At 36.8% G+C, this 15,612-nt stretch overlaps 1 protein-coding gene and 1 long non-coding RNA gene across 6 annotated transcripts in view; both read left to right on the forward strand.

Moving 5' to 3' along the window:
• The window catches only part of scly (selenocysteine lyase), a 46,758-nt gene that overhangs the window by 29,396 nt on the left and 1,750 nt on the right, over positions 1-15,612 (forward strand). For 2 of the 5 annotated variants that reach the window (XM_065241039.1, XM_065241048.2), the window contains 8 exons: positions 865-1,048; positions 1,193-1,320; positions 1,473-1,634; positions 1,725-1,831; positions 1,947-1,983; positions 6,021-6,104; positions 6,187-6,289; positions 15,444-15,519. In XM_065241039.1, coding sequence (XP_065097111.1) covers positions 865-1,048; positions 1,193-1,320; positions 1,473-1,634; positions 1,725-1,831; positions 1,947-1,983; positions 6,021-6,104; positions 6,187-6,289; positions 15,444-15,519 — 881 coding nt within the window. Of the gene's footprint in view, positions 1-864; positions 1,049-1,192; positions 1,321-1,472; positions 1,635-1,724; positions 1,832-1,946; positions 1,984-6,020; positions 6,105-6,186; positions 6,290-8,240; positions 8,468-8,758; positions 8,815-8,898; positions 9,051-15,443; positions 15,520-15,612 lie in introns of those variants that run through there. The other 3 variants (XR_010520908.2, XM_065241073.2, XM_065241062.2) reach the window with 3 other exon arrangements.
• Positions 9,284-10,937, forward strand: LOC135772778 (uncharacterized). Its single transcript, XR_010543269.2, has 4 exons — positions 9,284-9,426; positions 9,511-9,588; positions 9,741-9,843; positions 9,925-10,937. It is a non-coding gene; the product is annotated as an uncharacterized lncRNA (long non-coding RNA).

Genomic DNA, 15,612 nt, shown 5'->3' on the forward strand with positions numbered 1-15,612 from the left:
GACATAAATTACTTTTTATTAAAATAATTAGTCTATTCACTTACATTTTCCTTCAGCACTGTGAATATTTAATGGGTGTTTTTTTTTAAATATAAACTAGAGACACAGTAAACTAGAATTATTTGTGTCTTGTCAGCTTATACACATTGTGTTTGTCTATTGTTGTGACCTAGATGAGGATCAAATCACATTTTATGGCAAATCACTGTAGAAAAACAGTTTATTCCTAGGGGTTCACATAGGCAAGGCAAGTTTATTTGTATAGCACATTTCATACACAGGGGTCATTCAATACTTTATCTTGCCACTGATACATACTTTATCTTGCCACTGTATGAAATATAATTTGGAGTAAATTTGAGATGACAAAAATTCAGATGAGTCTCAAAGTTAAGATCTGCACATTTTAAAACCGATTCATCCATGAATAAGTCATGTTCATTATTATCGTCTTCCACTATCAAAGTAATCCTCTAATCCCCGTCAGAATTTGGGGCAATTCCACAAGATTGATATCATACTGTATAAGCTGTTTATACAGTCATCTTCTGTACCTCGCGGTAAACACATGCTTTATAGGTGATGCATGTGTCATATTCAGATTCACAATTATTTTGCACCAACATCCAAAAACTGACATGTTTTCAACATGTAGCAATTTTCAAATGTATTTAAAATGGCATGGTTATGTTGTCAGAAGTTAAGCTACAAAACAGATAAGCTGTTCCTGAAATTTCTGTGATGACATCAAAAATATCCACACAGAAATAAAAATGTTCATGCCTTTTCCGGGACTGACCTGATTGTCGCCCTTGCCCTGAGGCAAGTTTCTACAATTTTTCTTTCTTTGTCTCTTGTTTTCAGGCAAATAATTTGGTGTTTCACACAGCAGTGGAGCATTTCAGAAAGAGCATGGCTTCTTCAGAGGAAAGCACACAAAACCAGCAGCTCAATGGCAGAGGCTCTCTCCCCCATATTATTACTTCCAATGTCGAGCACGACTCTATCAAAGTCACTGCTGAACATTTGTTGAAAGATGGCAAAGCAGGTGAGCAGGACTTGACTTTCCTTCCAAACTATATTCTACATCGAGACATTGTTCTTAAATGGGTGTATTTTTTAAAAAGGATACTAATTCACTACTTCTTTGTTTATTTTTTATTATTTTGACTTGATTGGATTCTTGTTGTAGATGTAACATTTGTGCCCGTTTCCAATGTGACTGCACGGGTCGAGGTAGAGGATATTATTGCAGCGATTTGTCCCACCACCTGCTTTGTATCAGTTATGCTGGCCAACAATGAGACGGGCATCATTATGGTAGGCACGTTGCCTAGACAGCAATCCTGTTATTGTTTAGGCCTATTTAGTTTAAGTTTAAACTAGTATTTAGTATTAAGTTTTAATAACAACCAGTTTGTTTAACAGTAATTTTGCATAAGCACCCAGGGTAAAAGATTATTTTTCAACAGCCAATTAAAGACATTTGTCAGAGGGTAAAGGAAGTAAACAAACAGAGGTCTTTGTCAGCTCCCAGAATCCTTTTGCACAGTGATGCAGCCCAGGCTATTGGAAAGATTCGAGTGAATGCACACGAGTTAGGAGTAGACTACCTTACCATCGTAGGACACAAGGTGAGTAACTAGAGATGCTGTTGATATATAATAGCTCTCTTTAAGCAAAGAAAATTAAGAGATCACAATTCTGTTGATGGTACCTTTCAGTTTTATGGCCCTCGAATCGGGGCTTTGTTTGTAAAGGATCCTGGAAGCCCAACCCCAGTTTGCCCTCTGTTTTTTGGAGGAGGACAAGAGCGCAGTTTTAGACCAGGGTATGATATGGTTCATTGTATATGGTTTCATGTTTAAGTAATTAATTATATAACTGAATTAAAACAAGTGTATTATTCACTTAGAAATCAATACTGTTATGTCTTTATTTCTTAGAACTGAGAACACAGCAATGATAGCTGGCCTAGGAAAGGTAAAACCCATAATATTACTGTTAGTATCAATATACCACAAGCATCTTGATCACTTCCATTCAAATGGTTTGACACATTGTGCTGAAAAGATTCTTATCACAAAGCCTGTGATTAAATTCCTGAAATTGGTTTTGCTGACAAAAACAAATTGCTTATGTATGTAGTTAATTACAAAAATAGTTTTTATGTGATGTGTTCCAGATAGTCAAGCTAAAATAGATATTAAGGCACTGGGTAGCACTTTATTTTACAGTACGTGTACTTACCTTGTACATATATGGTAAATAAGTTGTACTTACCGACAAATGTGTGGTACTTAATTTTAGGTATCTACATGGTAATTAATTGGTATCATTACTCTATTTACCAGTGGTACATACTTGGTAGTTATTATATACCTCTATATAAGTATACTGGGTAATAACAGATACATACTTATGGTGTAGGTATACTGTAACTAACGATAAACATTGACTATCATACTCAGTAACTACTGGGTACATTTACTAGTACATCCATGGTAATTGCATGGAAACAGTACTCTAGTACAGTAATGTTTCTCGTTAGTTACAGTATGAATTTTTATATGCAAATTCTTATCATTTGAAGACCAGCAGAAAATCAGTACATCATGGCGTGACTTTTCTATATTGATAAGCGAAGATGGATGAAGCGTTCCCAGCTCAATGTCTAAAAAATATTTGCATGCTCAACGTCTAATGTGACCATAACCTTAATCGCCCAGTTTTAGAAGCATCTTGGGTTGTCAAGTTGGTTGAGAAAGGGTGTAATTTACCCAAGGAGCGAATCTACAGTAAAATATGTTGTTTATACATTTTAATTTGTTCATTTTTAGTCAATATATAATTTCCATACTTGAATTTTTTCTTCATATTTTTAATTTCAAACTTCATATCAAATTTCATTTCAAGATGAATTTGTGTGGATTTCAGTTTTAAAGGGACAGTAAGTGGTAAATCTAGTGGTAAATTGTATTTTGCATTCAAATAGTGCTTTCTAGCGCCTCACTTTTCCAAATGCGTGTTGCAACTACGGTAGCCATTATGTACTCACTAATCTCCTTGTCCATTTCAGCTGGTTCACGTGCACCACAAAATACACCAGGGTTTGTTAAAAATAAATTCTTAAATCAAGGAAAGGGGAGACATACATTTACATATCGTAGGCCTGTTGCGACGCATTCCGTCCACGTCATATTTTTGCGTCAACGCTTCGCAAAACATTAAATTTAAGGCCAAAAAAAATGAATGATCACATTCGTCTAATCTTTCGTAACAATCCGCTAGCTGCCCATCCCATAAGCAGGCTGTCAAAAAACCGCGTCTCTGTTGGCAGCCTGGGCTCTGAGATCTGCACTTTCACTAACCACTCAAAACCAAAGTTTTCCAAAACCAGTGCCAACCCTTATACTGTAACAGTCACACCATGTCGGTGATTGAAATGTCATTAAGAATTCAGCTCTTTTCAACAGAATCGCCTTATAATCCGATTTTAAGTTCTCTAAGATTTTACTGTTCTGTTCAGTAAAACATTTTTGAGATCACTCTCTAAAACTTTTATCTGGTGGTCAATGTGCATTTAATCTTTTGTCCTAGCTTTGTTAAGATGCGACGCAAAAGAGAAGCATTTTCCTCTCAGAAAGCATTTGATTGTTTCCCATAAAATGTTTTAATTAATGGATGGATCAGTATTTTCTTTAATGAATATGGTCAAGTCAGAACGTACCTGGCAAATAAAATTCTCATTGGACAAAAGGGTTGTATTCAACCGCCATCTTTTTATACTTTGGGATCTGATGGGGAGTGACAGGTTGCAGATTAGTGCTGAGTGATCTGAAATTAATAAAGGTAGGATGTTAAATGAATTTACAAATTGAATGAGGTATTTTGACGGTGAGAGACGGAAAATAAAACTAGCCTCATATTTATTGGGGGAGTAAACAGAGAAGAAAACTATTTTCTGGTTATTCCAGGATCCCGCCGCATAGGTGATTCTTCCATTAACGTTTACTCCCGTTTTTTTTTTTTTTTCAATTAAAAAGGGAAATTTTCTGTTCTGGAGTATAATAACTCCTCTCGAAGCACTATTATGGTATTCATACGCTATCACTTTATACCGCTTATTTTGACATCGAGTAACATCGGAAACTTTGAGGTGTGATTCCTGTAGGAGAGCGATGTCAGCACTCTTACAGTGTAAATAATCTAAGCATTTAGTCCCCTCATTGGAGAGTTTAGACCGTTAACATTCCAAGATATCACATTAAAGTCCATCACCCTGCAGGTTGATAATTGTCACTAGACCATAGGAAGCAGCGGGGGCAATATAGCATACAGGAAACATAAAAATATGTAGTACTCCCATAAACACAAGCAACACATTTGTCAAAAATAAACCCTGGTGTTTCGAACAATATTTAGCTAAACCAAGAACAAAAGAGCGTAATGCTGTAGGCAGCATGCAGCGGGGTAACATTTGCCCTCTTCTCTGCCTGGAAAGTAGCATTATCTACTTCCATACGGTCGATTTCAAGATAACCATAAAACAAGTGACCTGTTCACCCGAATGTCCCAATCAATCAAAAAGAACTTAAATTTCTGCTGTAGAACAACGCCGCCGGATTCTGATTTAATCCTTGGATGCCTCTGAAGTAAAGACCTTTTCTATCTCCGAGTTTCCACCCAGCGGCGACACAAACTTTTCCAAGTCGTTCAAGGTTTTAAAAAACAGCTGCTCGTGCCCATGATGCACTTTCACTGTAGCTGGGTACAGAAGGAATGACTCGATGCACAATTGTTGAAGACGCCTCCGTGCTTCGCCCATGACTTTCCTTTTTTGGGATGTTTCCTTACTGAAATCCGGAAAAAGCGCACCGTACGCCCTTCATAATACATGGATGTTGCATTTCTTGCACCATTAAGGATCGCTTGTCTGTCATTACACCGTAGTAACTTAAAGGTCAGCATGCGATCCTTGCTCTTGGAGGTTTCATTATTAGCATATAGGCGATGGGGACGCTCAATTTCAATCTGCCTTCTCTGCAGACCCGGTATCCATTTTGGGATTTGAGCTTGGAGAAATTGGATTACATTCCCTCCTTCGGCTCCTTCACATAATCCGACCAGCCTAAATTTATTTTGCCTTGACTTGTCTTCGTAGAGAGAGAGTTTTTCCTGGAATTCCTCTAAGCGAGATTTGTTGGCACTTGAGTCCTTTTTGATATCTCGCACAGAGGCTTGCATGTAATCAAATTTGTCGTTGAAAAATTTGACATCTTTTTCCAGTGATACCAACTGAGTGGAGATCATATATTTCCTCCCGAACGATGGCCGTCATGCTAATCTTTATGGCATGAGGTGTTTATCTAGCATCTCAGCAATGATGCTGTGGTTCATAGTCTTTGGGCTTTTTTCGCAGGAGAGTACTGTAAATTCCGTTTAGATGCCATTTTGGAGTGACTTGGGAACCCAAAACCTGTCTAATATTCGGTTAAAACTTTGCAGGGAGTATGTTATTTAGGGATAAAGGACATCCGATGTCAAGCGTTGGCACTCTAAGCTGCCATCACTATCTGCCCTCGGAAGTCCGTCTGGTTCACGTGTTCTGAATGAAAACGCATTTTGGAAACACGTTGGTAGGCTAGTGCTTTTAGTCCATCTCTGCTGTTATAGTTTATCAATACGGCGGAAGGACATGGAAGCCTCCTTGGACGTACCTGTCCAATGCAAGTAAAGAGAAGAAATTCTAAGCTTACAAAGAAAAGTCAGATCATTGGCAGAGGTCAATTTGACACCAATGAGGACATATTTATGAATAAAGACATCGATTTTGATTAATAAAACTCTTAAAATCCTACTTACAGTCACTTTAAAGACTTTAAAATAGTAAAATAATAAAAGTATTATTTATTTAAAAGAATGAATGAAATCTTTCTTAAATGTTTGACCAGTGGTCTGTGTGTTTATTGTAATTTATTGTACTCACTTTTTGTTGCTTTGTGTGTTTTTTGGGAAAGGCTGCAGAATTGGTAAGCCTAAATCTAGCAGACTATGAAGCCCATTTTTTGAATATCAGATTCTACCTGGAGCAGAAGTTGATTGTAAGTAATTTATGGTCAGTCAGAACATTTCTATGTACACTAATGTCAACATTTTGTTTAGAATTATGTTTTAATGTTATAGGCTTCCTTTGGAGAGGATAAGGTTCATTTTAACAGCCATTTTCCTGGCTCAGACATTTTGCCCAACACATGCAATGTATCCATATTGGGAAGAGGACTTCAGGGTGAGTAGAATACCCATTTCTAGCTTTGAGTGTTATACAGTGCCCTCTATAAGTATTAGGACATTAAAGACAAAATTGCTCTGTGTGTTGTGAACATAAGGTATTTGTAAGTGTATGGTGGTGCCAAATCCTGACAAAAGGTATCTGTAAGCAGCCTCCAAATGGCTGAATCCAGATGAAACCAAAAGGTAGCTGTAAACCGCCTTCAAGTGGCTGAATCCAGAGGAAACCATTTTCTATAAATAAAAAGTCCTGTTGAATTAACATCTGAAATGTTCCTCAAAGAATTCACACCTAACTCTAAGACAACCACCCACTGTGCGGAGACAGAAGTCTCACACCTCACCAAGATTACAATCTATGAGGCTGTTTACACTTGGCATTAACATGCATTTTCATCGATAGGATCACAAGTGGACGACGTTAACGCCAGGTGTAAACGGTGTTCAAAATGTTTGAACGCATCCACTTTCGACCACTTTCAACCACATGAGGAAGTCGAAACCCCTTTTGATCGGATTGCTTTTGCTTGTGTAAACGCCCATGTGGTTGAATGTGTTCGAACAGCCACACGTGACCGCCTTCTCTCCGCTCATTTATCTAATCTGAGGTACTGAACACAAGTTTTACGTCTTTTCTGACTTCTGGCTTTTCATTGATAAAACTAAAGCGTCTGATCTCCGTAGTTTAGTTTTTAAAGCGTGTGAAAGTTGCGTGATCTTATTTCATTGCGCCGAAAATTCAGAGAAAGCTCTAACATATAAACATACAAAACACTGTGCAGCATGTTTACTTGCTAGACATACACGCGGACTCCGACATAATATTAGTTCACGTCCATATGAACTCATAATTACTCCCGCTCGCGTTTGAATGACAGCAGAGAGACTCGCCCACTGTCTCACAGTATTCAGGACAGAAGCGGTCGAAAGTGGACAAAAGAGACGGATTTAAATACCAGGTGTAAACAGAATGTGTTTCTCTCGTACACTTGTGATCCGATCGATGAAAACACATCCTAATACCAAGTGTAAACAGCCCCTATTTCTCATCTCCAGATCTACTCATTCTCTCAGCTCTGAGCACCGTAAATCTCACTTATAAACTGTATATAAAATGCCACATTTTACATACACAAACAATCTAAATCTGGTCTTGCTTGATATCATTTGAAATAACAGAGCAAGTGATACAATAGCTTCACTCAACAAAATTCAAAGTTAAAGTGCAACAGTAAAGTAAGCAAACTTCACTCCCCAGATAGCAAAAAATATCCACAGGACTTCTTTTTGCCGCCAGCCCTAAGCTGTCGGCTATAGGTGCGTCCTGCTGGCGGGGATGAAACGTTTGCCGCCGAATACGTCACTCCCCTGTCTTGCGATTTGCCGTCGGCATACAGCCAGCGTCCCGACTGCTTAATTTTCTCTGGCGGTTGCCTCCGTCTAATAGACCGCGGCAGGCTGGCGGCAAGCCACTTTGAAATGTTCTCTATATCGACCATTGGCCATTGATCAGTAACTCGAGTTACTGACAGCATTTTAACTACCTTTCACATTTGAAGCGGTTATAAAATCATAATAGCCTATATATGTTAATTATATCAAATAGGATAGTTGTTTTGCTCCAAAGCAAAGATATGTAAGTTATGTTTATACGAATGTGTGTTCAGTTAGTTTCCTTTTTTTACACCCTGAGTGAGTTCAAGCATGTTTCACATGCATCTAAAGCCAGTAGGGTTTATAACAGATTCTTGAAGGTTTAGGAAATTACATTTAAATTACTTTGAAACTTTGAAGCGATTATACAGTAATATATGTAAAATATATCGAATTATTGTATGCACTTAGGTCAACATTTTTACATGTCTTTGATTTATGCACTTGACTGGAAATTTCCTTTGTCTTTTATTATTTTCCAACATCGATTTTTTTTTACCTTTTACATGTACAAGGATTATTTTGGATTGCGATCTGTACAAATTAATTTTGAAGTGTTAAAGCACAAACAGTGAAGTACCGCCACCGGTCGAGAGGGGCAGCACCTCAACAAGACGGAAGAATTGTAAACCGGAAGATACCGTGTCCTGCCAGAGAGCACTCGTCATCACACGTTTTCAGTGTTTGAAGAGAGGATCAAGATACAGATTTAAGACAAAAGGCATCAATTACGATCGTTTAAGTAAGTACATGTTTCATTTTTGTGTAACGCAAGATTATGTTCATGTATATAAGTTGTTTAAATTACTTCGTTTGTCTGAAAAAGTATGCTGCTAATCCCCTAGCTAAAGTGGCTAGCAAGTGTTAGCGAAGACATGCTGTTTTGTCTTTGTTACAGTACACACGGAGGTTAAGCAAAGTTCTAGTTCTTTAATTTTTTATTTAAAAGTTGTTACACTAAGTTTGCTCTCTGCTGCTAATCCAGTAGCTAAAGTGGCATTAACAATGTGGTTTTGTTCATATTTTCTTGCAGATAACTTGCCCAGAGCACAGCATCTCGTGTACAGCATGAAGTTTTCAGCTATCAAGGTATATTCTAGGCCTGTGTCTTAGTGTGTATTGTTTTAACAGTATTGAAAATAGTGCCTATAGTTATTTTTTTTTATAATGTAGATTTCTAGAGACTCCAGAATGAAAACCAAGCCCTGCACTGCAAAAAATGAATGTCTTTCTTAGTTTTCTTTTGTCTTGTTTTCTAATATTAATATCTGAAAATTCTTAGATTGAGATACACTGACTTGGTAAGCAAGTGGCTTAAGATATTAAGTTTTGTTTATTGAAATAAATGATGAAAATCAAGAGGTTTTTGTTTACTTAAAACAAGTCAAAATATTTGCCTGTGCAGTAAGAAAAATAGACTTAATTCCAGTTTCAACTTGATCAACTTAATTTAAGTTTATTTTTCTTACTGCATTGGCAGATATTTTGATTAGTTTTAAGTTGACTTGTTTTTAAGTTTATCATTTCAATAAACAAGACTTAATATCTTAAGCCACTTGCTTACCAAGTCAATGTATCTCAATTTGAGAATTTTTAGATAATAATATTAGAAAACAAGACAAAAAAACCTAGGTAAGACAATAATTTTTTGCAGTGTGAGGGAGAAGAACCAAGCCCTGAGGGAACGCAGTGAATGAGCAGGTGAGAACATGCACTCTTTCTTAAATTTTACTTTTTTTGTCTGTGATGTAGGTCCAATATTACCATATGCCTTTCATTTTGTAGCTTCGGATTGACAGCGGCTCACTTTTGGCGTGGCTTGACAACGCTTTGAGGCAGGATAAAAAGCTCCAGGAACAATTTGTAAGTGTGCTAATTTTGCCGTAGGGTAATCTAAAAAGTAAAATTAAGTTTGTATATTGCATATACAGTCTGAATCCACAGCCTGTCTCCTCATTTATGTATGAGAAAATTCAGAGAAATTTATTTTGTAACACTTTTTGTTTAATTTTCAGCTTTAGAGTATCTTCTCTAATCACCTTTCCATTAATACAACCTGGACTGGTGTAGGGAATCAAGCATGTTTTAGAGACCTGTTTCTGAAGACCATTGTTTAAAGTAAGTTAGATTTTTATATTTAAGTAGATGTGTATGGCCTTATGTTATTCAAATGGAATGACAGTTCTGTATTTTCTACAGGAGCCATCCGGAAGAACCCTGCAACCCAGGATGCCACTGATTGGGCTGTCCAGGTTAATGTTACGTGTTACCTGAAAGGAGCATCTGACCGTGAAGGCGGAAAAAGGCAGCACACAGCTGAGAGGGACCCACAGATGACCCCTTAAACCGAGGCTGACTACTGACACCCCAGCATCGCTGACAACTAGAATCCTTTCTGTATCCTGCAGTCAGTAACATCAAGAACCCTAAAGAATCCTGAAGTGTCACACTACACTCAGCCAATCCACACTTCACTTTGAAAATTACTATTCTTTTTTTTTTTCAAATTCCCTGTGACCCTGCCTTAAGGGCAGCTCCTCGGATAGATACGGAATCACGAGGTTGTTTGTCCTTTATACAGGTGCACGAGATAAAGTACTGATTATAAGCGCTGCTTATACATTACATTCATGTGGATCTTTGTTTTAATATCTTTAGTGTCTTTTACTTTTTTTTTTGTCATGTGGATATGTTTTTTTTATCATTCTGTTTATGTTGGTGTGTGGTGTTAAGCTACTGGAACCTTGAATTTCCCCTTGAGGATCAGTAAAGTATTCGTTCATTTTTCATTCACAATAGACAGATCTTATTGCAGCAAAGTGAAAATATTGTGTTCCAGGTCAGCAGTGCCATTATAATAGTCTATTCTAGTCCAGAACTTTACTCTAGGATAAGTGGTAATAATTTATTGTTAGAAATGACGATTTATTTGGTATGCTGCACGTTCTTTGGTACCAAATATCCTCATTACTTGATATAATGTTTACTGGTAGCCTAATTCTTTTCATCCTAGAGCGACCTCTAAATTATTAACAATTATTGTAAATGTTCTAATTTGCTTGTAATGTGTTTTTTTACTAGAATTTATTTGGAAACCTGCATGGCTTTATTACGTTTTTATTTTTCAGTTGTTTGTTTCAGTGCTCTTACATATCATGTTTCAATGACTGTTAATGTACTTTGAAATGTGGAATAAAAACTCCAAATGGGAATTTGTCTGGTTAGTTCAATCATTATTCTTGATAAACGGCATGCTAGAAATAGCCTATGTAAATTTGACTCATTGCTATCTGGGTCAATGTTGGGAGACACCCCCCACCTTAAAACCTATAAACCAATCACACACTGTATGCATATTAGGCAACACCCCTGAGTTTACAACAACCTGGTTAATAAATTGTTACGTTTGTATTCATTCTAATTTGCTTTGTATTAGTGATGCACCAATGTATCGGCTGCCGATATTTATCGGCCGATTTTTTATGAATTTGAAACCATCGGCAATAGCACGAGAAAGGCCGATACAGATTATTTATTAATTAACTGCGTAAAGAAATCCATTATATGTAAAAAAAAAAAATGAGTTAATATTGTTAATAAAATAAATGCTGAATAGCAAAAACCACCTTTGAAGGTTGTCATGCTGTCTTATTATATTTGTTTTAGCTTATTTTGTGCCTCTCTTATTATGTTGGTCAGTTGAATGTTAATTAGATAAAATCCATGTTCAGTAAAAATTATTTGATGCAGAAATAAACTAGCTAATAGACCAACTGTATAGTATTGTATACAAGTGTTTAATATCGGTATCAGCATCGGTATCGGCCAGAAGTTGTCTGTTTAAATCGGTATCGGCCCAAAAAATCCTAGCGATGCATCCCTACTTTGTATTATTGATTCTTCTAAGTTACTATAAAGTATTATGATACATCCTTTGTCACCATAAATCTACGACTGTGGTTTAAATTCATGCTAATTGTGTATACCATGGGTCTTCAACCGCCAGCGGGTCTGCGACGGAACGTTAGGGGGTCCTCCAAATGATGTTTAATCACAAGCAATTTTTTGCTAAAAACGTAAAATATATGTACAAAACGTAACATGTCCCCTTTAAGTTGCGCACGTGCGTGGCCGCATAGGTTTGAAGGCGCACGTTCAGTGCAAGTTTAGCCAGCTAAACGGCGCTAGCTTGAACCTCTGATCATCATATAGGCTTTGCACTAAGTTGTATGTAGATGATTACAGTGGCTATTGTTTCCAAACCCCTAGTATGGTCGAGTTTGTGTTCAGAACCCGCACAACAGCCGATATGGGCCGATATGACATTGGTAATCAAATGAATGAGTTCAATATAAACATGATTTAAATAGAATGATCAAACATTTATCCAGATTCCCCGATTATATCTATTTGATTCATAATTACAAACAACGAGATATTTCTTTTGGAGTCAGATTAAACTACCTAAATAACATAACGTTAAAACTTCATTGGTAAGTGCCGGAAAAGACCGAAAGTGTAAGGTCCCTTTGCATTGCTGGTTGGTTTCCGCATTTGGGCCAACGAATGGATATTATTTTTCCCTTACATAAGATGAATATGGGGCAATTAGATTAACACATTAATGCTTTTCTAACAAAGAATGACAATCTTTTGTTTTAACTTATGCGTTTTGTCACCAAATGTTAAACTCAGACTGCTGAAGCAAAGGATCAAAATTATAACAGGGTGTTCGCGCGGTAGTGAAAAGCCCTATTCGGACGGGATTAGTTTTACAGGGGGACCTTTGAGAAAATCGAGCTTCTCAGAGGTCCTCTGTGTTTTTAATCCTGTCCGAATTGGCCCTGTCTGTGTTTTTCTCTGACGACCTCCATAATAATTCCAGAGCAATTTACCTACTGTTTTTCGCCGAACTCCGAGGTCCTCTGAGAAATTTAATCCCGTCCGGATGCAAATGTCTGCGTTTGCCCGCAATATCTTTTGAAAATGCGGTTCATTTCGTGTTTTGGCCAACGTGATCTGCCGTAAGGTCTTACTAATGTGCGTACATTTTATTTCCTGAGTCCCATTCATTCAGATATGGATGTTTTTTCCCATTCGGAAAAAATAAAATAATTAAATCAAGACAAGCTGAATATCAAACACTATTAAGACTGGCCACTGTAATATCAGTAACGTTATAAGGTAAGAAACTCCATTCAAAGTTGTTCAACTGGAACGTTAATTAATAAAGATTATAAATTGTTATTCATCAATATTTCTTCATTTCTTTTAGTTCTTTTTAGTTTAGACTGAGTTTATTATAAGCAGACAGTTATATAAAACACGTAGGCTAACGTTACTTTAGTAGGATTTGTATATTTTATTTTGAATTGTTAAAATTAAATTAATAAATTACATGTTCTGTCATAATTTTACATTAAAAGCAAAATATTAAACTTTACAAACACGCGTATCCAGAGCACATGCTCTTCTGCAACGCCCAAATGCATGAAACAGACACTCCCATCTCTGGAGTAGCCTGAGAATTTTAATCCCGTCCGAATCGGTACATAAATTCACAGACGTCCTGGGGGACATGTTGAAACGCAAACGTTGTTTGGAAAACTAATCCCGTCCGAATAGTGCTAAAGGTTGTAAAAAGAATCTACCAAAATTAAAGCCCTTGAAAGGTTGTTAAAGGTAACAAACGCAATTTGACTTGGTAGTAAATTTTTTTGCTTCGTATATGTGTATCCATAACTTCATCTAGCATAGTTTTAAAATGTATACTGTCACCTTATTTGCAGCCGAAGTTTAAGCAGCCTGTGCCGATTGAGTGCAAACACTTAACTCGTAGTATTTTCTCATTCGAGGTTACGCACCCACGTCACGTTGCTGTGCGCGTGTTCACAAAAGCTTAACATTTGTACATGTCTTTAAGCACAGCAGTTTTAAATTAAGTGAGTTCAAGCCGTTGAAACACAAACAACAGTGCTATATGCGCGCACTGTTTCTGTGTGAGATGACTCAGAGGAGCGTGCAAGTCGTGTATCCGCTTTTCATTGAGCTTGTGAGTATTTTTGCCACTGTATTAACCTTAAATACACACATGCGTCAAAATTCCCGGGTTTTGCAAGTATCCTAATCCAGACTTTGGTCTAAAAGAGGAAGTTATCTAATTTTGATCCTGTCTGTTACTCGTGTTAATCAAACAGCATTGAGAGAAAATCTCTAACTGCTCTTAAATAAATCACTTTTTTACCTTTAATAAGATTTGTACGTTGAATTGTACACAGTTTGATTTAACTTGCTCGTTAAGAGTTTATATTCATACTGTATTAGAGCTATGAATGTAAACAGAGCAAATACCAAATTATTTGTTTATGTTAGGGGTGTTTTTTCGGTACAGTAAGGGAAAAATGCAAACATTAAACTGCAGGATGTTTACTATAAACTTTTTTATAATTTGTTTACACTTTTTTTAAACACTTTTTATTAAAATATAATATATAAAATATATATAAAATTAATAAATAATAAATAAAATACTACTGCAAAGTTTTTTTTTACATTATTTTATAACAGTAGGTAACTCTTTTCTTAACCTTCTCTTAAACTTTTTCTACTTAAACCTTGCACTAAACTATTCCTGAATACATTTATGAACTATTAGCCTACATTTTTGCCACCAAATATTTTCTGTTTTGATTTATTTTGGATTGTTTAACTCGCAGTATTGAATTGGCTATGTATCATCGCTGTATAAAAATAATATTTCTGCTCTATGTGTAACTGCATAGCAAGCAACATGATGATATACTTATTATACACTCATTTTGAGATTAGTGAGTTGCATACATACAGTAGCCATCTTTGATCTTTTGCACGTTTCTCCTAATCTTTGCTTGTGTTGTCAATGTAAGCTGTGATTTAAACTAACGAACCCCTCCGCAGCTGTGTAACAGCTGAGTAAGCCTGGGTTACAGCTCTTCTCTGTCCCGACCAGCTGATCACATGATTGACGTGAGGTGCAGATGAAAAATCTGATCACGCATTCCTTATTCTCGCTGTCACAGAAAGCGCGTCTCATGATTGCGTAGCAACGAAAGACGTGCATCCTCTCACGCACTTTTGAAAGAACAAAACAGTGCGTTGACACGCGTTTAACATGCGCTTTTAGACACGACACGTAAACGTTTACATCAATAATCAAACGAATATACAACTAAGTAAATAAAAATCTTTCTGCGGGCCGAATTATGTTATATGTTTGACAGAAGACTTGCGCTGAACACGGAGACTTCTGCCACTTAATATGTTCGTGTGGAAACCCATGTATTATGTTCCACACAGGCGCACATAAAAGATTGCATTCGGCCTTTCGGTGCACGTGTGTACCGTGCCGAAAGCCCTGAACCGAAACGGTCGGATACGAATACACGTACCGTTACACCCCTAGTTTATGTGTACTGGGAACTGTATACAATTTTACCTCCATATCTGCATAGTCCTATACAGATTACCGTCATATTGGTTATATTTAACTGTTATATATGAAGTCTGTTATATATAAAGTGAAATACTACAATTTCCCATAAAGTCTAAACATTAGTGAAGTTTTTCTTTAACATATTGCACATGTGTTGGTCAGAAATAGGTCAGGTCATGACCCTGTAGATTTGTAAAACATAAGAGCTCCTGTGAATAATTGATCATTTTTCTCTCTCCTGCCGTAGGGCGTAGAGTGCTGTCCGCATGCAGGAGGTTATTGGCTAGCGTTGGTGCTGCCTGCCACTCAGACAGAGGAGATCAGTAAGTCATCTTTATTTACAAAGAAAGGGTACACTTGTTTGGGTTTGGTATCATTATGGGCCCAAACATGGTTACATTTTACAGATTTTAGTC

Source organism: Paramisgurnus dabryanus, chromosome 7, assembly GCF_030506205.2.
Source record: "Paramisgurnus dabryanus chromosome 7, PD_genome_1.1, whole genome shotgun sequence".
In the NCBI taxonomy this organism is placed as follows: domain Eukaryota; kingdom Metazoa; phylum Chordata; class Actinopteri; order Cypriniformes; family Cobitidae; genus Paramisgurnus; species Paramisgurnus dabryanus.